Below are 26,375 nucleotides of genomic sequence, written 5' to 3'. Positions count from 1 at the left end.
TGTAATCTCTCCAGCAGCCCTCAAATGCAGTCGCAACATCGACAGTGTCACCACAGACAAAACGGATTTTTGTAACTTCCCTGTTCGTTTGGAGAAAACGAGACCGTGGAAGGTGTTGAGAGACTTCTCAGAGGTTGCATCACTGATTAGGAAAGTAAAGAAAATACAAACTTCTTCTTGGTTGTGCGACTACAATATTACCATGACGACTATAAAATGTTAACTTTTATAGTTAACATTTAAAAATACAATGAATCCAAGAAGGTTGTCTCTGACAGGAAATGAGACGGGTGTCTGAAAATATAATCACACTACGTAAAGGGAGTATCGGTTTTATTACAATAAATTCTCTTTATACACTTCCCAATAATGAATTAAAAAAATCTATTTGCATTACAAGCAAACATTTCTTAGACTTACCTTTTTGTTTTTTACTGGCATTGTAACAATTTATCTTAGCTGATGGACTCCGAGTCTATGAGGATGAAAGTCTACTCGTCATCCACAAATTCTCAATCTGAACTTCTACTGGACCAATCGTCGCCTCCAGTCGGAATAAAGATGCTGGTATAATTAAAAGTTTGCTTTAATCCTAACTCTTAAGGATGAGAATATATTTGGGCCACGAATCTACTGTAATGCACATGCATAAAACAAATACCTTCCCGGATAACGTTACTCAAATTGCAACCATTAACATACAATATTCATTTCAAAGGAATTTGGGACAATTGTTGCATCTCCGTTTTAAATGAAATCAAATATACCATCGTGTGTGTATTTGCGTCTCAGTTAGTATGTGGAAACTGTGATGTAGTGAAATTGTTCTATTGCACTCAGTGGTATACCAGGCAAATGTTATACCGGTCAGTGCCTGAATAAAATCGAAATTCTGGTGAATGTTTTCAAAGAGGTGTCAACAGTGACCATCTAATCCAACGCTGAACTTATTTTCTAGGGAGATGTTTTTGTGTCATGTGTTTTTTTTTGTTTTTTTCCCCCAATGGAAACACTGGAAGCCGTTTCAAAGCAATGCATTTTAAACTTCTCCATAACTTTTTTTTTTTTTTTTAAGAAATGCTTTTGTTTCAGCTTGAGACATTGAGTTTACCATAAGGTACTTTGTAGACTACAGGATTCAGACCCTCCGTACTGAAAATGGAGCGTCTGGCTCCACAAAAAAAAAGCTCTTCAAAACCAATAAAACATGACACCTGGAGGCTCTTGAGGAATTATGAGGAGGTGAACCGAGAATGGGTTGTTTTTAGTTATTATAGCAAAGTCAATGTCAACCCATTAGCTCAGTAGCTGAAAAACTAAACGGGAGATTACTGAGATTTAGAGAGGATTAAAAAAAAAAATCTATAACTGATGCAACTTGAATGCTAAATCTAGTTTGTTGTCTTTTGCCAATGTTATTTAAATATCCAAGTCTGTTATCAATATTTGATTTGATCAATCAACTGCTTCCCTAATGAGAAGCAAATATAGAACACATTTAGCACTTTTTCAAAGCCCGCCTATGTTTTGACACTGACAATAATGTGAAAACAAGAAGTGGAAAGCAGAGATGAAGGACGAGCTGCAGTCATCATGAAAAAAAAGGACAAAAAGAAGGAAAATAGAGCAAGAGGTGAGAACAACTGAAGTTCTTACCCTCGCGGCTCTGCACTCCAGATCAAGAAACAGCAGAGCGAGAGAAAGAGGGGAAAAAATAAAAAAATAAGTAGCAGGAGACAAAAAGCCAGACTTTTCCACTGCTCCTTACAGTCAAGTGTTGTTTTCCTCTCAAGGGCCAGGAGAGAACTTAACAAAGTTCATGTAACAAGCACTTAAGTCTATCTGTGAAGGTCTGAAGGCAATTAATCCTTAATCCCTCAACAGCGCCGCATGGAACTCACACACACAGACGCGCATCCACAGCCATGCTCCGGCACACTTTCTACAAGCCAGTGCCATGAGGTGTCTGCGCAGATGGGTGGGTCTCGGTGCGAGCCGCCCAAGATGAGAACATCGCATGACCAAAGTCTCTTTACTCCCTCCAAAGGAACAGGCCCCATCATTTAAGGCGCACAAGTACGTTTATTACTGGAAAATATTTTCCTGCTGAGTGTCAAATTGCCCCATCATTCCTCTGCATGACAAAACAATACACTGACGTAAAGTAAACTTCCCTGATTATGGTCATTATCCAACCCCATTATCACACACGGCGACTTTTTTCTCCTCCCACTCTCCCCCCGGCTCCGAAAGCAGCCATGATGACATCACCGCAGGTCATGAGATTTAGTACAGGAGAGTGACGACTGAATGCAGCTTTACAATCAGCAGGTGAGGAAATGAAGTAGGAGATATTGAAGAGAAAAAAACAAACAAACAAACAGTGATAAGACAGTGGGAGGACACAAGTTGACTTCCTGACAGCTCCTCTATGTCTGCAGGAGAGGGCAGGAAAAAATAAAATAAATCACAGATTTCTGTGACAGCGATCCCACAGCTCTAATAAAACTGCGTGCATGTCAGCACCGGAGACTGTGTGTGATCTTTATTCCCTCCAGCTCTGACACTGCCAAACAACTGAATGTCAATGGGGTTTATTAAAAGGGAGGAGTGGCTAGGTTACACACACTGGGCAGACTTGGCTTTTAAAGTCAGTGAAACTCGCGCTACACGCTTCACAGTCAGTTTTTTAAATTTCGCTTTGTAACCTCATTGTCAGTTGTCATTGGATGGAATATGCCTTTACGAATTCTTTGCTCTGTGTACAGTGGTGTAAAAAACAAAAAAAAAAAAAAAGTATTTGTACTCTTAAAAGGTTTCTTGGGCGGAATTCAGCCACACTGGATGGTTTCTGCTTAATGTGATGCTGCAGCACTTTAAATGGATCCAAGTCCAGATTTTGACTACAGTTCAAACCCTTTATTTCCTTTCAGGCGGCAGACTTGCTAGTGATTTTCCGATCATTATTCTGCTGCATAATTCAAGTGCTTTAAGCTTAAGGCCTTAAAACCAATGTTCAGATATTCTCCTTCAGGATTTTCTGAAGGAGGGAAGAAATTATGATTTTGTTCATTTCTTCCTTTGTGTACCTGTTAACCATCTTGTAGTGAGGTACTTAAATCACAGCGTGTCAGTTTATTTTTTTTTTTTTTGGACCAGTTGGGTTTTATGCGACAGATTGTGACGCCTTAATGAAACTAACTCTATAGATGACCTCTTGCTGATTGGATCATTTCTACTGAAGTCATCTAACCAAATTTGCTTAGAGTAGGCCAAGCACACAATATAGAAGATTACTTCAAATCACCAGTCATAAAGAAAGGTACAAAATGTCCCCGAGGCAGGTATGAATTGGTGGACGGTCAGAATAAAATGACCTGAGGCAAAAAGCTACTTTTTTTTTTTTTTATAAAGAACCGACCCAAATTGCAGATGTAGGAGGTAGCAAAGTGGGATTATAACCAGCACCTTCTCACAGTCATTCTGGTACCGACATCGTCCATCTGTCAAATCTGTATTTCTCAGGGAAAAAGTCTGAAAAGACTGGATGAATTCAGGAAGCCATGCTGTGGTGAGCCTCCCGTCTGGCGCTGGGCTCACGAAAAATCGCTGGGTAGCCTTGGAACTGACCTCTTGATCGCCTAGCAGTTGCCTATAATTTTATCCCCCCCATCTAGAGTCAGTTCTTTCTACCGGTATGACATCTGATTTCCTTCAATAGAAAATCTTTTACCCATTAGAATGAGTAGGATTTAACTGGGATGTAAGCAATTGACTTTGGACCAGTGGATGATTGGATTGAGTTGACTCTTTTTTTTGTGAAGCACCTTGACATGATATTTGTACTGTACATACAGTATATATATAAATAAGCTGAATTGACCTGTATGCTTCCACATGTGTATTAAGACTGTGGATTTTTGGTCCATTATAAATGCAAAGTTTTTGAAAAGTAAGCGTACCGACCTGCAGCCTTTCCAGTTAAGGGGCATATCAAAACTAAGCATAAAAACTGCTTATTGACAACTTATAATAATAACTTATCTTGTTACTACTTGATGCTTCTTTAGGGATCAGAAACTGTCCTACTCAAAGTAAAGCTTCTGTTGTGGAACCTTATAAGGTATTTGTGCAGCACATTTTCAGCAACACTGCAATTCAAAGTGCTTTATGTGAATTAGAAGGAAAAGCGACACAACAAACCAAAGGAAATCGCAAAAGAAGAAAACAAAAAGGTATAACCCCATGCCTGAGAATAAGTAGTCTGTGATTTATAAACTAGTAGGAGTTTCTCTGGACTCTTGTTCTGATTATGTTGATCTAAGGTAATGAGTTCTCTATAAGCTAATAGGAGTTTCTCTGGACTCTAAGTTTGTTCTAATTCCTGCTTTGAGTTTTACCATCACATAAGTGCTCATCAATGATGCCTTTAAGGATTTTTACTCCACTAGACAGAGAGAAAGGAGTATCTACGACTTTAAACTCAGAACTCGCAGTGTCCAGGTATAGTCTGCACCTTTTATTTTTTTTATTTATTTGTAGCTCTTTCAAATGAGGTTTGGTGTTGGATGACGGCTTCCAAAAAGGCAAAAGACTTAAAACTCTTGTTCTCCACGCTCTCCATCTGCACGGTCTCTCCGACGTGATCCACCTAAAACATTAACAGCCGCAGACCTCACAAACTACTTTGAAATTAAACCCATCATTCAGCGAGACATGACACCAAACGTGTCTGCAAATCAGCAGAGCGAAGTCGCACTTTTTTCTGCAAACTGCATGCGACTCCCTGAACACATGGTGCACCTAAATGAGTATCAGTAGAAACGTGGCCTACTTTGCATTAAGGTATAACAAAAAGAAAAAGTAAGAAATGAGTTCTCAGCTCAGGGCCTTTGGCTCCAAAAAAAAAAAAAAAAAAAAAAAAAAAAAGAATAAGAAAAAAAAAAACACTACTTCTGAGAGAAGAGACATGAAGCCCAGAGGTGATGTGATCTAGATAAGCAGCACACCTTAACTCGCTTTCCTGAATGCGAGTAAAAATAACTTTTAAAGGGATATCGCACCTACTGGTGCAAATAAAGTAATCGGAGAGGATGCCCAGCTGGACCACCGCTTTCCAACTGGAGCCAATTTACTAAACTGTCAAAAAAAACCCAGTGATAAAAATATCCAGCATATGCAGCGCGCGCGCCGACTGCGTGCCGGCGTCTCATCTCCTGTTGCACGTTGTGAACTCCGTGGGGGGGGGGAGAAGAGAGGGGTGTCATGATCAACTGGTGCACGCTGCCCCGTGTCACCCATCCGGTTACAGCACGCACGCCCAAAATAAATAAATAAATAAATAAAATTGCAGTTATGCGCACGCACACTCTCCCGCTCGCTCGCAAGCACGCATGAACACACCAATCAAGGCAGATGGCACCGCGTCGCGTGTCCGGCTCGGGTTGCATGTGGCGACTTACCAGATATGTCAGGAAATTTTCGGTCGATGATATATATGGGCATCACATCCACTGATCAGATATCCATCAAATCCTCAAAGGGAGCGCAAAAAAATGCTGAACAGTCCGCCACTGATGAGCCCTCTGCTTAAAACCCTTGATTTGAGGCAGACGCGAGCCCGTTCCCGCCTCCCTCTTCTTCTTCTTCTTCTTCTCCTCCTTCTACCTTCAGCTCTTTGTTCTAGAAGTGCATATTCAGACGGACGCGAACACGCTCCCGCGCACGGATCCCCTTTCCACAAGTACCAGAGCCGCGCCGTGCATCTATCTACCCGGAGAGGCTCGCTGAAGGAGAATGATCCATCAGCGGCGTGGCGCAGCGCAACCGCTCAAGTGTGGGATCCACGCGCACGCGGGCGGAGAGGAAGAGGGGTCCCATATTCATAAAGCCCGTGACATACAGCTCAGACAAAGAAGTGTAAAGGTTCCGAAGTTCCCTCTGCACACGGTCGGAATCTCGATGTGTTGGTGCGATGTCAAAGAGCGGCTCCGCGCGGCGATGAGTTGCGCCTTGATGGTTTCAGGGCGCAGGTTCAGCTCGGCAGTGGGATGAAAAGATGTGCTCCACGCTCAACTAGTTTTCACGCAGAGCTCCAATAGATGTTAAGCAACACGGTACCATATAGACTGGCAGTCCTTGCCCTGGGCGAGCCTCTCTGCATTGTCTCCGATGTGCAAATGCACGAAATTGGTTCGACAAGAATGAGAAAAGGAAGAGAGATGTTTAACTATTTTTAAAAGAAAAGAATCTGAAGTTATTTGAATTATTATTATTTTGTTTGTTTCTCTTGCACAAACATGATGCTCCAAAGTTCTCCTTGAAACAGTGTAGGACAGGTCAACTCATGTTCAGCAGGTATCGGCTTGCATCAAATTGAGGTTCTCTTGATGCCAATAAATGAAGTAATAAGAACAGATGCTTTTTTAAAAAAATCTCAAACAACCTCTGTTCAGAATAATCGAGTTCAGATTTGATCAGCTGGCGATGGCTTCAATTTAATTACTTCATTTAAACTAGAGGTGATCAAAAGTCCACAGTTACAAAAAGGAATCTAAAAATCGGTTGTCATTTCTTTTTGTAGGCCAGAATCAGGAGTTGGCCACATTTCCAACACAGAGGGAAGTCCAGACACTATTGGCTAGAAATTGCAAAAAAAAAAAATAATAATAATAAAATAAAAACTTGGTGTCTTGTTCTTGAGTGATGGATAAGTAAAGCAGAAGATGTGTTCTATGTTCCTTCTGGCCTGTAAACACCAGTGGATCTTACAGAATCCTGTAAAGCATGTTGCTGGATACAGGGATGTTTAGGTGTGTATGTACGTGTTGGAAGAATTTTATATTTTATCATCATTTACTTGATAATGATAATTGTGTTTAAGGTTCATAGCAGTTTGAAAGAACTTAATGATTGAAAATAGAAAATAGATCTCAGAGAGAAACAGCTAAAAATGCTTTGCATGATCCTAAGGATGTTTATAAAATATAATAATTATATAGAATTGAGAACTAAAATATTAGAGAAGAATGTTGATTATTCCTTCTAGGCTGAGAAAGTAGTAGAAAAATAGAATAAATTACAAATGAGTTACAGTGGGAGCATTTTATTGGAATGAGAATCAAGATAAAACAGAGAAGATCTTTAGAGAAACAGGCTCTAACTGGAAGAGGAATTGCCCAGATAACAACAAACTACAGCATGAAGCTGATTCTAGATATTTTCACAAACCGTCTTTTTAATAATGACCAAAATTTTGTTAAAATAGAGAAATATTATTAAATCTACAGGATTTATTGATTACTGATTCAGTGAGACTAGAGGAAACTCCCTTGGTAAATAGAAATTGATCAAACAAAGGACGTTTTGGTAAACTTACAAGCTTTGTGGTAAAAGGAAACTTTAGCTTAATTTGAAACATTTAGCTGAAGAAGGCCACAAAGTTAGCAAGAACAAACTCCAAATGTGCAAAGAAGAGGTGAAATATTTAGGACACAGACGACTGAAAGGTCATTTTATGACCTCAGTGTTGGTTCAACAGCATGGAGATAAAATGAAAAGAAATGGGAGAGAATGTTGCAAATAAAAATAAGAAAATAAAAATAAGCAGAAAAAAGCAACAGGTTTGTTAAGATCGGACAACAAAGTGCAATTAAGACATATTCTATGATAAGAATGTTAAGATGAAAAGAACAATGAGAATCCAGCAAAGGAGCTGAAACCGTAGAAACCCAGACAACAGCTCAGCAGGAATGCAAATCATTCTCTCTCCCATCATTTAAAGTACCTCCTGACAAAATACCAGAATATAAGTTACAATTTTAGTAGGGGAACAACAAAAGGTTCCCCAAAAAGGTTTTTAAGTTGAAATTAAAATTAGATGAAACTAAAACATATCTCATGATACAAGTGCCAAATCCTAATGAAGCAGTAGAAGAATCAGGAGCTTCTCCTGAAATCCTTATCAGCTCTTTTTCCTGCCTTAAGATCATCCCCCTCCAAGAGGTGAGAGGAAGTTCATGAAAGGAGAGAGTGAGGCTTGTTTTGTGGTCTATCTGACAGTAGAGAAGTCATTATCACCGCATAAGGCAGGATTTTGATGTAGTTTTAGTTTTCTAAATTCAGAGAACAATTTTCTCAGAGTAGATTGTTTAAGTAAGAAAATGATTTATGAGTAATGAAATAATATGGGACATTTTAAATGTTTCACAACTGCAGAGAAAATAATAATTTGGTATTGTGATCCTTGAGTTCACATCCGGAGAGGATGACAAGCAAGTGTTAAGGTGCCAACCTGAACATTATTCAACTTAATACCTCGATTTAGGTTTTGATGAGAAGAGAGCTGCTCGTTAGTTCCACGTCTCCAGCACTGGGATCAATAAAACTTAGACATGCGCTCTTTAAGAGGGTCCCTTTCCTTTAGATTAGCTGATTTGAATGAGCAGAAGTGGCAGCATCAGCAGAAATAAAAGTGTTGGATATAGAGGAACAAACTATTATGCACAAAAGGTAATTAGAGACATGCAACAGCAAAAGCCTCAATTGGAAAAATGATTGTGGATAAATAAAAGGGCAGCATTGAAATCTCTATTTAAAGTAGTAGATACATTTGCATGAAATGCATCATCAGGGGGGTTATGGATTTACCTTTTATATTACTTGATTAGATTACTGGAACTTATACATGTTCTGATCCGTGCTAAACATAACCCACAGTGAAACAGGGAAACTTAAGACCAAGAAGAATAAAGTTTCCAGAACCTAAATATCCTTTTCAAGTGATTCATATGGATTTTCATAGAACTAAATCAGAATGAAGGAAAAAGTATTGCTTGGCTATAATGGATGAATACTCTAAATGGATAGAGTTGTTCTCCACTAAAAGATGCTCTGATGCTCTAAAGCACTTTGCAAAGAGAGCATTCCCAGATATGGAATACCTGAACGAATTACAATGGGTACATTTGTTAACCAACTTGTAAAACAAAAACAACGTAGGATTGATTTAAAACATCATTGTGCCGGCTGCCCTCAGAGTGCTGCATTAGTGGAGAGGAACATTAGGTTCATCAAACAGTAAAATGACACCCAGGTGGGTCAGAGATGCGGGATTATGATGATTTTTCTAATCTAGATTTTTGTTTAGGTTTACATCTATTTAAAATGACTGTGAATAAAACTTAAAATTCTACCAGTAAAAGGCCTAGAGAAAAAGTGGTGCATCTGGTAAATGTCTGGATTTGTTAACACTAGAATGTCTGGGTTTTCGATTTCTCCCCAGAATGGCTGAACAGGGCCAAAAGGCCCTGAGTCCACCCTGACGACTCTGATGGCTCAAATTAGCATTCTTCTTCAATTGTAAATGTGGCCATTGACCGTCAGGCCAGAATGTAGGAATGTGGATAGTCCATGTTGGGGGTGGGTATCTATGATACCTACAACTAGTCAGTTTAGTTTTGAAGCATACATGAAGTGTTTTTGGAGAGATGTTACCTTTTGCAGCTGATCCATGATGTTGTGCTGCATTATCCAGGTCATTTTGCCAAATGTACATAGAGTTTGCAAAACATACAATCTGTTTCAAAAAATATGCAAAGGTTTTTCTAAAAGAAATTAGTAATGTTTCTCTTTGAAATAAAGCTAAGAGGGTATTAATTGTGTTGATCCACCTCAAAAAAATCATGCAAAAAGTGTAAGCAAAAGAAATCTGGGAGACTTAGCACATGCAAATTTGCATGCAGCCTTTTGTGCTGTGGAGGATAAATAGGTGACTGCTTCACCTATTTAGTTCACAAGAACTAATGGCATTTATTTCAGTCATAATCTTGCGGGGGGTGACCAAGGTTCCATCACTATGTGACAGCTGGTCAGCAAACCTGGCAAACATGATTGACATGGCAGCACTGAATGCACATGTGCTTTATCAGGCATGCATTGGGGTGCAGGAGAGACGGGTGGACTTCCTGGTTGAGCTTGCAAAAGAGTTCGGTAACTCTCATGTGAGTGAGAAGAAGGCACACAAGGAGAAACTGCTTCGGCAACAACCTTCCACACCCAGCTCAGGCAAAAGGGCGAAGTGTCAGGTCAACCATCGATGCAGGATGCGTGTCCTGAGGCCGAAACATCATCAGTGACCCCTCACACCCCCACCATGGACTGTTCTCCCTGCTGCCCTCTGGAAAGAGGTTCTGCAGCATCCGGTGCAGGTCCACCTGGTTCCGAAACAGCTTTTTCCCACTTGCCATCAGACTGCTGAACTCTTAACTGGACTGCACTCAAAAACTGGTCTCCACTTTATACCTTGCACTTGTACAGAGCTAAATAACTTCCATTTTACTGTCAGTCCTGCACTTTATATTTTATATTTAGATTTATATTCATATTTTATACTGTATTTTATTTTACTCACAACATTGGAACCTCAAACATTATCCTGAGCCGTATGCAACGAAATTTCGTTCTGTATACACCCTGTGCATTGAAAATGACAACAAAGTCAGTCTAAGTCGAAGTCGAAGTCTAAGGAACAATTGTGCAACTGTGAGATGCGTTGAGGCCATTAACAGGGTACTTGGCCTAGGTAATGGCCCTATTTACTGAACAAAAGCACCTGCTAGATAAAATCCTCAGGCCAGTTGGACTATCTCTAGCCTGAATAGGTATATGTCCAAATGGCCTAACTCCAGCCATTCTAGTTTAAGTTACATTAACATTATAATTAACCTAGGTCTAATTCTTTTTGAAGAAATTATATAGAATATTTTAGTTAAATAACTAGTAGGATCCAGTTTGTTCTATAAAGGTAATTTAGACTGGGCTGTTAATTCACACTGAAATTCACCGTTTGTTTGACGTCAATTGTGATTTATTGTCAGCTACATTAATTCTTTTAAACCTTTTTGTTTTGTTTTTGGTTTTCTATTACAAATTCTGCTTAAAATAAAGCTGAGATAAAAGCAGAAGTAAAAGAGCTGGTGAAGGAAATAAATGGACAGGAATCTGAGGAACTACTGAATATGCTCTACATTAAAGGAAAATATGAACTTTGAACCATGTCAATAAGTTTGTGAATCAGGAGGCTACAGGGTTTCTGAGTCTTCCACTTGTTGGTGGTGTATTATAAATAAAATGTAGACAGAATGAATTACATCCACTATGATGTACAGAAATTAGGAAACTAGACAGGCAGGATATAAGGCTGTGCATGACAAGTGTTGCCGTTACCTCTGATGGCATTCTAGAGCAGAATTGCCCCTGATACACCAACACTGCTGGCTAAGAAGAGGAAAAAGTGTGTATACTGTTTGGAGAAACAGCTGCACAGTTATCCCAACACAACAGTAGCCGCAGTCGGTAGCCTAATGGAGGCAAGTGAGAGGTTTGCACCCTGGAATGGGAAAATGAAAATCCACTGAGGAGTGGAGGGGACATGTTCAGACCTTTGGAAATATGGCACTCTAGTTTCCTCTGTTTCTGTTTTCCATTGCAGTATTTGCTGCTGTTCTTACTTTATGTGGATGTTGTTGTATTCCATGTCTGCGTTCCTTGTTAAACAGATTGCGATTTCCCATGGAAGACCGCAGAGCCCAAATGCACCCGTTAGGCTAACAATTGTTTTCCAACGCTATTGATGATGACACTGTGAATGACGATGAGGATTGGTACAAATATATGATAATACAGCGGGGAAATGTTGGAAGAATTTTATATTTTAATGTCATTCATTTGCTTTACCTTTATTTTATATCATCATCCATTTATTTACCTTTGTATTTACATTTTAATGATGTGCTTTGAGTGTTTTGAAGTGTTTGCAGAAACTTTGGAAGTGGCCTGCTGAGGAGTGAAAAAGGAGGATACCATGAACGAGACATTCCGGCGTTGATTGCCTAGAGGAACAATCAATGCCCTAACCCTAACCCATGGTCTTATTTTATGAAATATGCTTTTGAAGATTGTATGAATGAGTTGTGTTCATGTGAGTGTGTAGCTGTTTTCTGCTCCCCCTCCCTTCAGGGCTGCACACCATCATGTAACCAGGGAGTTCCTAATTCTAATAAAAGCAGGGCAAGACTCAGTTGAAGCTTCAGAGCATAGGCAGAAATCTGTAACTGGGTTTCAGCTGTGTTCTCCCTGCAGGTAAAACTAAATTCTGACTCTTGTGTTCAGGTAATTTAAACCTAACAGAATGTATGGATGGATGCTTAAGTGGTGACATTAGAAGTCCTTTGGTGTGCTAAACACAGTTGTGTTTCAATGTCAGTCAACCCAATTAAGTGTTTCTCACTAAACACAGTCGATACCTCTGGCACAGACTGCCAGCACTTGACAGCTTTTGATAAGGATTGCATTGTGGGCCTATTAGAGGTTGTATTGTGCAACAGCCTGGGGAGTACAGTTGTCACTGTGTCCTGATATTTGAAACAATGGATAATAAACGACGGCAGCTGCAAACATCCGGATGTTGCAAAGCGCGTACACCTCAGCCGTTTTGATTTTTTTTTTTTTCCAAACCAGGCCTTTCCTTGATATAAACAAGCTATTTGTCTAATTATTTTTTCAGCAATAAATGAGCAAATGATTTCTGTTTGATTGCAGACCAGCTTGTGTGTCTTAACTATGTGAATGTGCCTCAAACTCCTTTAAAAGGGAATGACAGAATTTCTGCTTGGAGTAAATATTTAACGCAGATCCAGCTCTCAAAGTCCACATGCAACATCCGTGTGCATACGATTACGCTGCAGTAGGATCTGACTCTCAAAGATCAGAGCTGCTTGAAACCATCAGTTGCCTTTTGGCATGTTTTGCATATAGTACAAACAAATTGCTCTAGAAAAAAACATTTTAATTCACTCCACCATCATATTTTTTTCTTTACCTTTTGCTCAGTGAACAAAGTTCCCAACAGGGTCACGTTTGTGCAAACGGCGAACTCTGCAAATACACCAGGAGGGTTTTTTTTCTTCTTTCTTTCTTCCTTTTTTGGTTTAACAGCAAACGTCGGCATCAAAGTGAGAAGAAAGCTGGGTATGCCACTGCGGAGAATAAACGACCCAATTTCCGTTGGAGCGATAGCGTTTGGATGAGACGGCATGATCAGTGAATGATCGTCTGTCATGAATGCGTATTGAGCTTAGATTGCTTATAAAGGTAAATGTGTTGGAGGCAGTGAACATTTTTTATAATGCTGTTTAGTTCTTATTAAAAAAACAAAACAATCAGAGTACATCAGCTGCAAGAGGGATGTAGACGCAGTAGAAGATGATTTATGATCTCTCTGTGTTATGTGCAATTTAGCCAAGTCTCACTGCAAGTCATGAAACAGAGGCAGAACACAAGTTATTATATCCCTAAAAAAATGACATGGAGCTTAATTTTTGTTTATTAGCAACTAAGTAAATTAAGGTTTATTTCACAAAGTGCTTCACATTAAAGTAAGTAATTCAAAGTGGTAAAAAGTAACAAAAATCGAGGGAAACTGAAAGGGATCACCAAGTCAACAGATGTCATTTTCAAGGAAAGGGTTTCTAGTGGCTAAAGCTCCGCCTCCTTCAGGCTTCAGGCCTGTATCCATCAGGCTCTCATTGCAGGACCTTGACGACCTGCTGGTTACATGAGTGTGCAAAAGTACATTTTTACATACAGTAAGTTGGTGCTTGTCCGTGTAAAGCTAAATCAAAACCGCAATCTTAAAGTGGAATGAGAAGCTAATGGACAGTTTGTTTAACTGGGAAAGCTGCAGACTGAACATGTGGACTGAGTCCATGTTCGTCAACATGCTAGTGATGCTCCTCGTGCTGTTGACTATATTTTTGGCTCAACTTAGGCTGTTGTTTACACAACAACTTCTGGTGTAAACGGAAGAGCTTCGTTGCGTTTGCACTGTACATAAACACGAAAGTAGAGAATGTTTTCCCTGACAACGGCACAGTTTGAGAACGGCTCTAAAACGTACCGGTGTCCGTTGTCTTGTAAACAGAATAAATGGATCTTTTCTGTCAAGGAATCTCTAGCTCATGCATTAGTGCGACGCAAAACGCTTCCAACAATCCACAGAAGAAGAAACTACCGACAATGCCGGTGTTACGATTCGCGTTCCCCCATCAGATCCGTTCCCCTCTTCACTGCTCCTCAGAGCACGTGCTCGTTCAGCGCTCTCATTTAGAAACCTACGGACACAGTGAAAGCTCAAAAAACATGTTTCGGCAAAGCGGTTCCACTTTTTCGCAACTGCGCTCTCATCAGACAGGCACACACACACAAGCATTCATAATGTGTGCGTTTCCCCAGATACAAGGTGAACAGCATCTAATGGGAAAACGCAAATCTACGGAGCCCTTGGAGCCGTTTCCATGTTCAGTTCCATCTTAGTCTTACACAGACACAAACATGCAGTGAATAAATCGATTTTCAATCAGTTTTTTGCAGAGTTAATAATAATAAACACGTTTTATTATTATAAAACAAGGCAGACTAGTGGTGGTAAAGGGCTGCACCAGGTTAACTCGGGGAATCTCATCTGTCCGTGTATCAATCAACTCCAAACCTCTTCTTTGTCCCGTCACAATTATCGATTTATTTCATTTTGATTATCATGCACCAAACTTTGCAAGGATCTGACCACCCCGCTCACCGCTTCCTCATACACACAAAGCCAGCAGGTCAGTATCCTTCCGATTCATACTTGATGACAGCCACGCCCACATCGACACACCCACCACCCAGGTGTCAAAGCCGTGTGCCCCTATCAATAGTTACTTATTTCATTCTTATGGCTCTTACAGATCCTCAGTGAAAATGTGTTTATTATTATTAACTCTTTGATGCACAACACCGATTGAAAATCACTGCATGTTTATGTCTGTTAAGTTTGAGATGGAACTGAACATGGAAACGGCCCTTTAAACCATCCAGACTACGAACACAACAGAGACACAATCAAAACTGTCAGATGATTTATTACCCGCGATAATAACTCAGAAATAGTCCAAATAGTTTGGATGTATTTTTATTTCTTTCCTACTTATGGAAAGTTTCTATTTATTTCATAGGTTTGTGGTGCCTTAACTAAAGAAAAAGATATAAAACTTCAGATATTTCGCAACGAGATATTAACATTCATGGAAAAACCTTACATAACCTTATATTAAAGCAGAAAGTACGGCGAAAGGCTTACAGTATTCAATTATGCCGCATGAACTGATCAGTACATTATTGCGAGAGAGCGCAAAAAATATTGCAAAGTAACGCAAAAGAAAATAAATCCCCCATGTCCCTTTGAGGGCTCCGTACATTTAAGTAAAAAAATATATATATATATATACAGTACAGACCAAAAGTTTGGACACACCTTTCTAATTCAATGGGTTTTCTTTATTTTCATGACTAAATAGTCACGAAAATCCCACTTAGGCAAGAAATCCCAAGTATTAACCTGACAGGGCAGGTTGACCTATGAAGTGAAAACCATTTCAGGTGACGACCTCTTGAAGCTCATCAAGAAAATGCAGAGTGTGTGCAAAGCAGTAATCACAGCAAAAGGTTGCTACTTTGAAGAAACTAGAATACAAGGGGTATTTTCAGTTGTTTCACACTTTTTTGTTTAGTGCATATTTCCACATGTGTTATTCATAGTTTTGATGCCTTGATTGAATTAAATTATTGAATTAAAAGGTGTGTCCAAACGTTTGGTCTGTACTATATATATAAAAATAGAAGCGAAGTGAACACTTTTTCACAGCTCTGACTGCTAAGCCTGCTTTGGGCTTCCAAAGTTTGGTGAGGTGATGAGACTGGAGGGCAGCTGGAGTTCTGTGGCAAGGGCATAAAAAAACAAACACACCACAACACTGCATGGCGTCACTTAACTCTCACCGCTGCTACAACATTGGACCATCTACGCTAAGAAGAATACAACGTTGGCTATAGAAGATGGCAGTGGTCAACAGCCAAACACCTACAATGTGTTGTTGCTGTACAAAGTATGGCAGAGATGTGTCTTCTTTTTTATTTTATGCTGTGAATCACCTACAGTAGATGTGCTCCGGCTTAAGAATGGGAGATGTCCAAAGCATGTTGTTGAGAAGCAATAAGGTTTTTTTGTACTGTCTGAATTCTAGAATATGATCCTTTGTCTGTGAAATGTTTGTTACCTTGTGGGTGTGTCGTTGCAGCGGCCATCTTGGAACCCTGAGAAGAAGGAGACCCACCTCAAACCCAGCTCTTATATGGAGGGAGCAGTGATAGCTGGAGTTTGATTGGCTGGAGGTAAAGGTGGGGATAACCAGCATACAGGTGGACTGCTGGATGTGGCAGACAGACTGACTGATGGGAAAGCTGCCATTTTGAACTGTGCTGTGATGCTGGAGGCCTAATAAACCAGCTTTGATTGTTGCACAGCCAGGTTTGCTGATTTGTTTTTCCTTCCACACCACACCTTTCAGTGTAACAATATTTTATGCATGAAATCAGCCCAGCTCAGCTTCTTGCCTCCTTTGGTTCCGCGATTTTCTCATTTATAAGAGTTTGCGCCGCCTTGCTGGCTCTGTTTGTATTTTATGAGTAAACAGAGGAGTTTATCTTTCTGGCTTGATGGCAGAACAGTTTTGTGAAATAGGCTCATGTCACACTGGATGAGTGGTGGTTTAACATTTTATAGCCTGTTTATTTTTTCACATTAGGAGTGTTATTCACTTCTATGAAGCCCTTCAATCTACATGACCTTAAGGTTCGAAGGTTTTTGGTGGAGACATAGCACGTAGTTTGAAGTGGATGAAAATTTCAGCTTTCTTTTTCCTTCTTCTTTTTTTAGGTGAATTTTTCAGTACACAGAAGATATCATGCTGAGTATAGCCTTCCACTTTAGAGCCATCCACATTGCAAGGGTGGTTTATTTTTGCAGCCCTTGTGGCTGTCAAGGTATAAAATCCACAATTTCAAGGTTGCAAAATCCATAAAATAAAACTTTTTTTGGGGGGGGGGGGGTGGAAGTTACTTTGCTACTTTGTGGCCAAGCATGTTTTAAAATTGCATTTTGAAAACGGTTCACGAAATATGAACGTGAAGGGGTGAGACCTGCAGCCCAAATCAGAATGCAAATCGAGAAAAGCACAACAGTTTTGTGCGGTTTTAAGAGGTTTCTTTCAGTGACAGATATAAAACGACAGGTCGGTTGCCAAAAAAATAATTCACACAGAGACAAGTCATCTTTTTTATTTGCAGATTTCCAGCACACACACCGTAAATGTCAAAGACATCATCAAGCAATGAAACAATAATATTGTATTACTGCTGTTGCAGTGACTTTAGGCTAAAGACAAACACGCACAAAAAGCACAATAGGGTATTTGATGGAGTGGTTAAAATTTAACCTACAAATTAATTTTAAAAAAATATGTTTTTGTATTAGTGGTAAGAAACCAGAGGCATAATTGCTAAGATAAAAAATTGTACATATATATTTAGAATGCATGTATCCTTAGAGGTGGTTTGTAAAAAAATAGAAAAAAAAGTTGGATATTTTCTTTATTCTCAGAGTGTGTTGTTTAATTTTAAATGAGAGCACCTATCTTCTATTTGTTCTTTTTAAAAAAATATTATTTCAAGTAATGACACAAAGAACACGCATTTCATGAAGGCCTGAAGCAAGATGTGCTATTTTTTTTTTTTTTTTTGTGATCTGGTCCAACTCATTTAAATTGCTGTACAAAAAAATAAAATTAATAAATAATATCGCTACAACAGGAAGTGGAGGGGATTAAACTGCCCTACAGGCTGCGATGGGATAATACTTTCTGATAGGAATGACAGTAAGAAAAATTCCTCATTACCTTTGGTGCGACAGCTAAAGCCAGCCACGCACAGCAGGGCTGATCGCATGTTGTCAGCTTCGGCACCAAGTGGCAAAAACGGATCTGTCAAGTCTCTTTCTATCCGCACCTTCCAGGTTTTCGGGGCTCTTTTATGTGAGATATACTTCAAACACAAACGAGATTTTCAATCATCTTTCAGGCCGTGCGGCCACTTCCGGGAAAGCAAACATGTGCGCCGCAGGTTTCTGTCGCTACAGCCGATCAAGCCGATCAAGCCGATCAATACTCACCACAGCCGAAGAGCGATCTGAGCCTGGACCGAATGCTGATCGAAACCCCGTTCCAACTCACAAATAAAGCGCAATCAGAGTCGAAGAGACGGGAGTTTTATTTTGTCCAGCTGAGAAGACGGCTATAGATCGTAAGAAGTCACTTAAACACACACACACCAAAATGTGGATTTGTACGCCATTGTAAGCGAATCCAGCCTTTGCCATTCATCTAATAAAGCTTCCTGTGAGAAAACACATGCTCTGCCATCCAATCCTGGTGCTTCTTACTAAATGTCAGTCTGCCCTTGATTTTTTTTGTTTGTTTTGTTTTTCTTTTCTTCTCTTAGAGGAAACCTGGCAAGCGTCCAAACATCTCAGCCGCTTTTCTCCACTAAGCTCTGCTCTGGTGGCAACCCGATCCTTTAGCGGAATCGTCTTCTTCAATGTGCGGTACTCTTGCACATTACGCACGTTTTGGTAAACACGGTCGGATATGTGTGTTTCGGGGGAAAAAATGCACAGTGTTTTCTGTCAGTTTTGTGCAGCATCTTCTTGATGCTACTTTTTGTGTGAACTTATATATCTGTTGCAGCTGCTGCACCTGAATTTCCCCCTTGCAGGACATTAAAGGCTGTTTCAGTTCTATCTTGTTCTATTCTTAAGGGAAATTTGCTGACCACATCAGCTCCGAGTCCAAAAGCTTCAGTGCTTTCTCGCTTCCTCACTGAAGCGAAGAAGGTTAGAGCACATCACTCTAATTCTAAAGACTTCTCAGAGAGTAGACTTTTAAATACTTTTGCAAGTTTAGAAATCGCTGAAGGGCTTAGCAACCAAAAGGTCGGTTGTTATCGAATAAACCTTTTCAGGCTTTTCTTGCATCCCCAGAATCAGAACCAAACACGGAGAAGCAGCGTTCAGTTTTTATGCTCCTCTGATCTGGAACAAACTCCCAGAAAATCTTTTTTTTTTTTTAAACACAGAGTTTTTAACACCACCACCTATTTAGTGCTGCCCTCGATTAATATTTATCGGAACATCAATAATTTTAGTCTCTATTCCAACTATTCATTACTTTCCTTTATGATGCCACGGCAGTGAAATATTTGCACTGCGTTCAGCATGACCTTTTTTTTTCTGATTACTTTTTAGGAGTCAGTTCTCGCACTTGCTGGACTGTTTTTGTGTGTGCCCTTTTACTTTCACCGGATCCGCCTGACCTCTTTCAAGTTCTTGACGGTTTAATCCATTTTTTTATGTGGGCGCAATTTTACCGTTAACCCCCCCCCCCCGCCCCTCCTTACGCAATACCGCAATACAGGACAACGATTACAGGATGTGTTTCCTCTGAGGTAACCCGCGGCTGACAAAAGAAGAAGGATTTCAAGCGCCACTCCCTATGAATAAAACATTCTGGTGCCATGTTTCACAGGGGCGATGTTGCGTTCAGGGGTTATCGTGCACCGTGAGTTTTACGCGACGTAGGCAAGAAAAAAAAAAGAAGCAATTTTAGTCTGTTCTGACCAAGATTGTGGCCTTGATTCACTGGAATTTACCGCCACGAAACAACTGAAGCAGTTTTTATTTTTTTAATCAGTCTGAAAACTTTGAGACGCAACTGTAAATGTAACACTTCCTGTTAAATGAACGACGTGACAACGTGCGCACCACTGCGCACATGTCGTTCGCTTCATGTTCCAGTGTCTTTGATCCCGAACGACGTCCCGCCAAGGAGTTTCTCTTCTGAGTGAATTATCCACGAGGCTGAAGTGACTGACGTTTTTAGATCCGGCGTCGTGCGTGCATCTAAAAGATTTGTTTGACATGCGGCCTCTCTGCCATTATGTGTTCCATCCTTGTGTTCCTTTGCTTTAAACATTAAAAGAAAAAGAAAAAAAGAAAAGAGGCCCCTCTACGCCGCTTTTCTCTGTTGGCCATTTGAGTTCTGCTTGCTGTCAGTAAACCCAGCATGTTATGGATCTCCTGGAGAGTGTTGGATTTTAATTGCGCTGTGCTTGGGGAGACGCCGGTATTAAAACAGCCCATTGCTGCAGAAACAGGCACTTTGTGCGAACGCAGACATGTTGTTTCTGTGGAGTGCTTCGTCAGAGCCGTCGTGCCTCTTGAGCCTTTTCGCTCCTTGTCATTTTTAGTGATTCGACGTGTGAAGCTTCGGTGTATTTTGTTGAGATTGTCAAAAAAAAAAAAAAAAAAGAAGAGAGACATAGGCTTGCAGAATCACATGAGAATTATATATATTTTATGGGGTTTTCATAGGAATAAAATTCAGAAAGGGTGTCTATATTTACATAAATTTGTACCCCCTTTATTCCGATGCCTCTAAATAAAGTGTCATGCAAATTCCTGCCTTCGAAGTCACCTAGTTGGCAAACAGGGGCCGCAATCTCATTGCAAACCCAGCTACTCCGTGAAGTATTGAAGGTGTGTTGTTGAACATTAGCGATCAAACATCACAAAATCCAAGTGAACTTAGCGAGCAGGTTAGAGACAAAGTTGTGGAGAAGTTTAAAGCAGGGTTAGCTTATGAATATCTAATATCTCAAGCTGCTCAATCCCTCATCTGAAACTGGAAAAAGGCTGGCACAACTGCAAAAGGCCATTATTTAGAAAAACATCCAAGAATATCATAGTAACTCTGGAGGAACTACAGAGATCTGTTCAGACGTCTTCTGTGTCCTGTCAACACGCTAGCAAAACGAAAACCAGAACAATTATTCCTCATGCAAAGTGGTACTTCATGGATGAAGAGCATGAATATGCTAGTGCCTTTTTTTAAACATTATTTTCAGAAAACAAAATCAGTGTCAGTGAGTGGCATTTCAGGGGTGATATAAAATGTGGGTTTCGTGTTTGTCTCCACCTAATGTGTTTCTGGTTTCTAACGCTAAAAGCAACTTGAGGTAATTATTTTTGTGTTTTCACCAAATCGACAGAGGTTTCATAAATCTCAGGCTATGTTTTAGAGAAGTCATATCCAGTGTAAGGTGAGCCACTTACACTGGACCAGTGTAAGTAGCACATAATTTGAACCGTACACACTGTATTGAAAGTAGAGACAAACCTTTAATTTGATAACAAAAGGGGAAGTACAAATTCGATGCCACTTTTGGGGATGCTAGGGGTGTATGGCCACGTTTTGTATTTGTGCTCACACTGTAACAACTCAAGAAAAGAAAAGAAAAGAAAAGGTTACTACTACTGGTAGTGCCGGACAGAGATCTAGACTTTTTTTGAAGTCAAGAAGAAATAAAGCGACCTAAAGGTGTACTGTTTGAAATAAACTTTTGACTGGAAAGTGACAGAAAAATGAACGCTGCTCATTGCCCTAATCACAACATCGCCAAGGCAAAACATTAGTGTTAGCATTGTGCTATGTGGATGAATGGAGTAATTCTTGAAGAGAACGTGTCGTAAGTTACCAAAGCACAGGCACATATGCATGCCACGGGGTTTTTTAAAAAAATTTAATTTTCATCTGTGAAACAATTTGCGAAACCACGAAACATGATAACATTTTTATGCTTCGGGGGAATATGCATACAGCACCATCTCTGTTTGTAATAAAACAACACTCTTTGTCTTTATAAATGCATTAAAGTGGGGGCAACTCTTTGGCATCGGCGTGTCGGTAGGCATTCAGTCCCGTGGTTATGTGCCACAGCGACACTTAAGGAGTCTCTAGCTAGTTTCACTCAGACCAGCAGGTGTGAGTCATGTCTACGAGACAACAAGAACTGCATCAGTTACCACCATAAATACGGCTCAGACGGCAATTGAGGAAAAAGCCAAACATATTTGTCTATTTCTGAAAGCACTACTCGCCCTATTCAATAAAAGTGACTCATTAACACTAAGTTTCAAATGACAGCTTTGCGGTTAAAACAAGTGTCCCGGTGAACTGGAAGGAAAAACCGTGACTAATAAGCAGTTCCGCATTTGCTCCGCATGTGTCTGTGAATCACTCCGGAGAAGCAAGTCGGACACGAACTCGGCAACTTAAATCTCTGCCTCGCGAGACATTCGGCTGATACTGTCTGAGACGTGTTGTCGGAGGTAGTTGAGACGAGTTTCGTGGGTTTGGATCAAGGCCACCAAGAAGGGAAAGCCTCTCAGCAGCTCCTTCCAGGAAGTGTCAGGTGGGCTTCCCCGGTTTGAGTCGGTGTCCTGCAAAGAGACAAACACACATTGGCTTAATATGTGTAGATGGTACACATATTAATAGATGCGATGCTGTTACTCAGACAGAGGGACTTTTAGACTCTTGTGTACACCTACCAGTGGAGAACAAGAAGGGGAAGACAGAAGGTGGAAAAATATATGTTCAGGGGAAAACATCTATTTTAAAAAAAAGCAACTTACCCAATAAATCCACATGTGTATTGTCTGCTTTTTTCTATATGCTTTAGTTGTCCTGGAAGAAAAGAACAGGGAAAATAATGCTACGAGTGAACACAAGGAAAACATGGTGGTGCGAATAAAACTCATGTTTTACTGCTTTTTACTTGAATAATTGATCAACGTTTGACGTAAAATCAGAGCGCACACATACTGAAAGCGTACATTAGGAGCACAATCAGTCCGAGAGCGAGCTTCCAGAAGCCCACTGCATCAAACTCTACCCGTGCCGCTGCTGCCCGCTTTCTAATAGCGTCAGAAGATTTCATTTGTGTCTGGAAACTGAAGCACACACAAACTCAGAGGGTTTTAGTTCCAAGCTGAAAAACACGCTGGATGTGCTCACTTTGGTCAGTGGAAAATAAACATTGCCTGTTTGGCCCACAGTCATCGCTACGCAGTAAAAACAAATTAAATAAATAAAACTAACAACTGGCCATCAAGCTGGAAGTATCGTCTCCCACAGTGAAACTTAAATACTTAAATCCTGTAAGAAAACCTCTTACAAACAACTTCCTACAAAAAAAGAAGAAAAAGAAATACTTGAGCAAGCCTACAGCCATAAACAGAGCTACCCTGTGTTGGTCTACTACATTAAATCCCTATTAAATAGATAAAGTGCAAAGATTAGAGGGATACAATTACTTTTGGCTTTTTCTTTTGAGGGTTGGGGTTGGTAAATCTAACCTTGTAATTTGTTACACTGAGGAAACCCTTTTTTAGGAAACAACCAAAAAGTCTGCAGTTTATCCAGAACGCTGCAGCAAGAGTTCGAAGAAGAATAAGAACAGATAAGTTTGTTCTCTTTCAGCTTCTCTTAATCAGCTCCCCGATAAATCCAGAACACAACATAAAAGAATCCTTCTTACACATAAAGCCCCCAATTATCAAGCTCAGTTTTACGTCAGCGACCATATTGTCCTACATGCTCCCAGCAGAGCACTTTGCTCTTATTTCTCTCTCTCCTGGACAAGGGAATGAGCTGAGGTCTCACAGCGACCGTCTGCAGGAATCTGGCGTAGAAAAAGATTTGATGTGCTCGTTTCTCCTTTTCAATGTCTTGTAATCCGATGTACTCAGATTAGATTTCGCTGGTCAAAAAAACCCCCACCTTGCATTCATATTATAACAATAGATAGTGTACACACATAGACACACTCACAATTAAAAGGAAAAAGAGTTGGTAGATGAAACATTACCAATAATTTATTTTTTATCAAACAGTAACGTTGCTTTGAGGACGAAACTGTTAAATAGTCTGATATTAAAAAAAAAAAAATCTAACATAATGCTTAGCCAAGAATTACCGTAATGCACCTATTGAGGCACATTCAATAAGAAAATAGAATCTCGTGAACTAATTGCAGCTTTTACACATTTTTGTTGTCGCTTTAACGTTAGATACTTCAGTGCATCGATTAATACAGCTGTGTGTGTACCAGTGTTCTACTTAGAAGATAATATTTAAAAAAAAATTCATTCTGACTGGCCTAAACCTTAAATGCCAGGAAGTGAAGAAAAAATATTCAATGTATCTTATTAGACACCATCTGGTATACCTTACTTGATTGACAAAACTGATTGTCCTGGAAGAAAACACTGTTACCAAGGCAGGCACATGACGGTGGAAAGTAATCCACAAACGTTGACTTTATATTTAATATGCATGTCAGACCTCACACTTCTTAAAACACTAAGTCTGTGCAAAATATAAAAAGTGCATTGGGGAAAAAAAGGTGTGACAGCATGAAGGTGGATACACCATGACTATTTTTAAAGAAATTTAATTACAAAAGTGTGAATTTTTCGATAACGGTTGATCAAATGACTGCTTTTCTCACCTTGAGTTATGTTGAGTACATTGTAAATTGTCTGGGTGTATAAGAGAAGAAGACAAACACTGTAGTTGATGTAAAGTATTAAGGTAGATCAAACAATTTAAACTCCACTCTCGTTTTAAGAACAAGAGTTCTTAAAACTTTGAGATTTGGCCTTCCTGTAATCCACAGTTATTTGCCTCCAGTCATGTGGTTCTACAAAACCCACGCATATCAATGAGTCTTAATCAACGTAAGTCACAAACGCGACCTGTTGAGGCAAAGTATGCGGTCAGCCCTCTCTACTTTGATACCCTTACGTAAAAGTAGCAAATAGATTCCACATGTGTGAGATGTAATCCCGGTATAAAACCCCCTGGTATGCGCAAGTCTCAGACATTTCTTACGTGACCCTAGTGAGCAGACAGCACAATAAAAAAAATAAAAAAAGTCAAGGTATACAGGAGACAGCTCAGGGATAAAGTGGTGGACAAGTTCAAAGCAGGACGAGGTTATAAAATAAGACACCGAGCTTTGAACATCTCGCAGAGAACTGCTTAATCCATCCATCATCCAAAAATAGAAGGAACACAAAATAACTGCGAAACCTACCAAGACAAGGCCATCCACCTAGACTGCAAGGCTGAGGAAGGAGAGAATTAATCAGAAAAAAGAAAAACAGCCAAGAGGCACAAGTGGGAGAATATGTTGGCAGGACAACTGTTAGTCATGGACCTAAAAAAAACCCCAAATTAAAGTCTTTATGGAATAGTAGCGCAAAAATAGGCATTGTTGGAAAAAAAACAAAAAAACATTAGATGTCTTGCGTGTGCTTTGCTGTAGGTCAACATGTGGATGAAGGTGGAGTGGTCAGATGAAACCAAACGCAAACATTTTGACCGAGAGGCAAAACATTAAAGAGTGGAGGGAAACCATTTGACTGCGAACGCCCCTCCCGACCTGTGGTGGCAGCACCAGGCAAGATAATTTGAGACGCAGTTGGAAAGAAATATTTCATTAAACGTTAATGTTTCACCTGATTCTCTTTGATCCACTAAACAACCCGCAAATACGGATTTTTTGAGTTTTTCACTTGTTTCCTGTTTAAAATTGTTCACCTTGTGCTCGATACTGTTCAATAAGCCTCAGAGAAAAGATCCTTCATCAAACGTCGAATGGAAAGTCCGGCAATTTAGGAAAAGCTTACAGTTCTCCATCTTCAGTCGACGATTTTGGCAGGATGAAAAGTCGGCCTTGGACATGTGGTTAGTGAAGTGTGTTTCCCACTTAATGTAAACAAAATTACGGCTGATCTTCTGCCTCAGTGAGCAGACTCCAAACGCACGTGTTTCCACAGCCCGCCTTAAAAGGCAGCCACAGTATATGTGCCATCAGCACTCAAGCTTTGAAAATAAACCTGCTGCATGCGGTTGCATAAATATCGGTCTTTCTTTTCATGCAACACTTATTGCAATCTGTAACAATTTTGTTTTTAAGTAATAGATGTGTTTTGTTTGTTTTTTCCCCCTCTTTTCCTTGCTAAAAGGAACCACTCCTCCTAAATCTCCTTCTTTAGGTGCCCACAGGTGGTAAACGAATGCGCTGCCTCCTCTCGGTGTGTATGTTCCCTCACACCTGCTTTAGAACGTGACAGGAAGCGGCGCCGCAGCAGCAACAGCAGCTGCTGTTGCTCTTCTTACATGTACGGCTTGTGGGGGCTGCAAGTAAAACTGAAAGGATGTGTTTCAGATGCGCAGGTGTCTCATATCAGGAGGGGTTTTGTCAGCTTGTTTACTCGATTTCCCCCTTTTTTACAAGTACAGTCAGCCGCACACACACAAACACACTTTTCCTGTCCCTTTAATGTCCTTCCCATGGCAAGCGCTGGAGGTCAGGAAGGTCAAGTTGTTGGCTGCAACAACAGCTTTCATCTCGGGCTTAAAGCGATTATTTCCTGGACCGATTTATGCTGCTTCGACTCAGTGTGTGTTACTCCTCAGCAAGAACAAGGGGTCTTCGGCCGTGGGGAATTTGGCGGACAGCGTTGCATTTATATGTGA

The 26,375-nt window shown here is 40.1% G+C and overlaps 1 protein-coding gene across 4 annotated transcripts in view; it reads right to left on the bottom strand.

The window, feature by feature from the left end:
* LOC114161465 (neprilysin) overlaps positions 1-16,280 on the bottom strand; it is a 64,834-nt gene extending 48,554 nt beyond the window's left edge. Inside the window, exon 1 of one of the 4 annotated variants that reach the window (XM_028044750.1) lies at positions 16,155-16,280. In XM_028044750.1, coding sequence (XP_027900551.1) covers positions 16,155-16,182 — 28 coding nt within the window. In that variant the 5' untranslated portion in view covers positions 16,183-16,280. Of the gene's footprint in view, positions 1-1,656; positions 1,942-5,462; positions 6,082-16,154 lie in introns of those variants that run through there. The other 3 variants (XM_028044748.1, XM_028044751.1, XM_028044752.1) reach the window with 3 other exon arrangements.
* Between the last annotated feature and the right edge of the window lie 10,095 nt (positions 16,281-26,375).

This window comes from Xiphophorus couchianus, chromosome 18, assembly GCF_001444195.1.
Source record: "Xiphophorus couchianus chromosome 18, X_couchianus-1.0, whole genome shotgun sequence".
Classification (NCBI taxonomy): domain Eukaryota; kingdom Metazoa; phylum Chordata; class Actinopteri; order Cyprinodontiformes; family Poeciliidae; genus Xiphophorus; species Xiphophorus couchianus.
The sequence above is the reverse complement of the archived record's forward strand: the minus strand, read 5'-3'. Positions and strand labels throughout refer to the sequence as shown.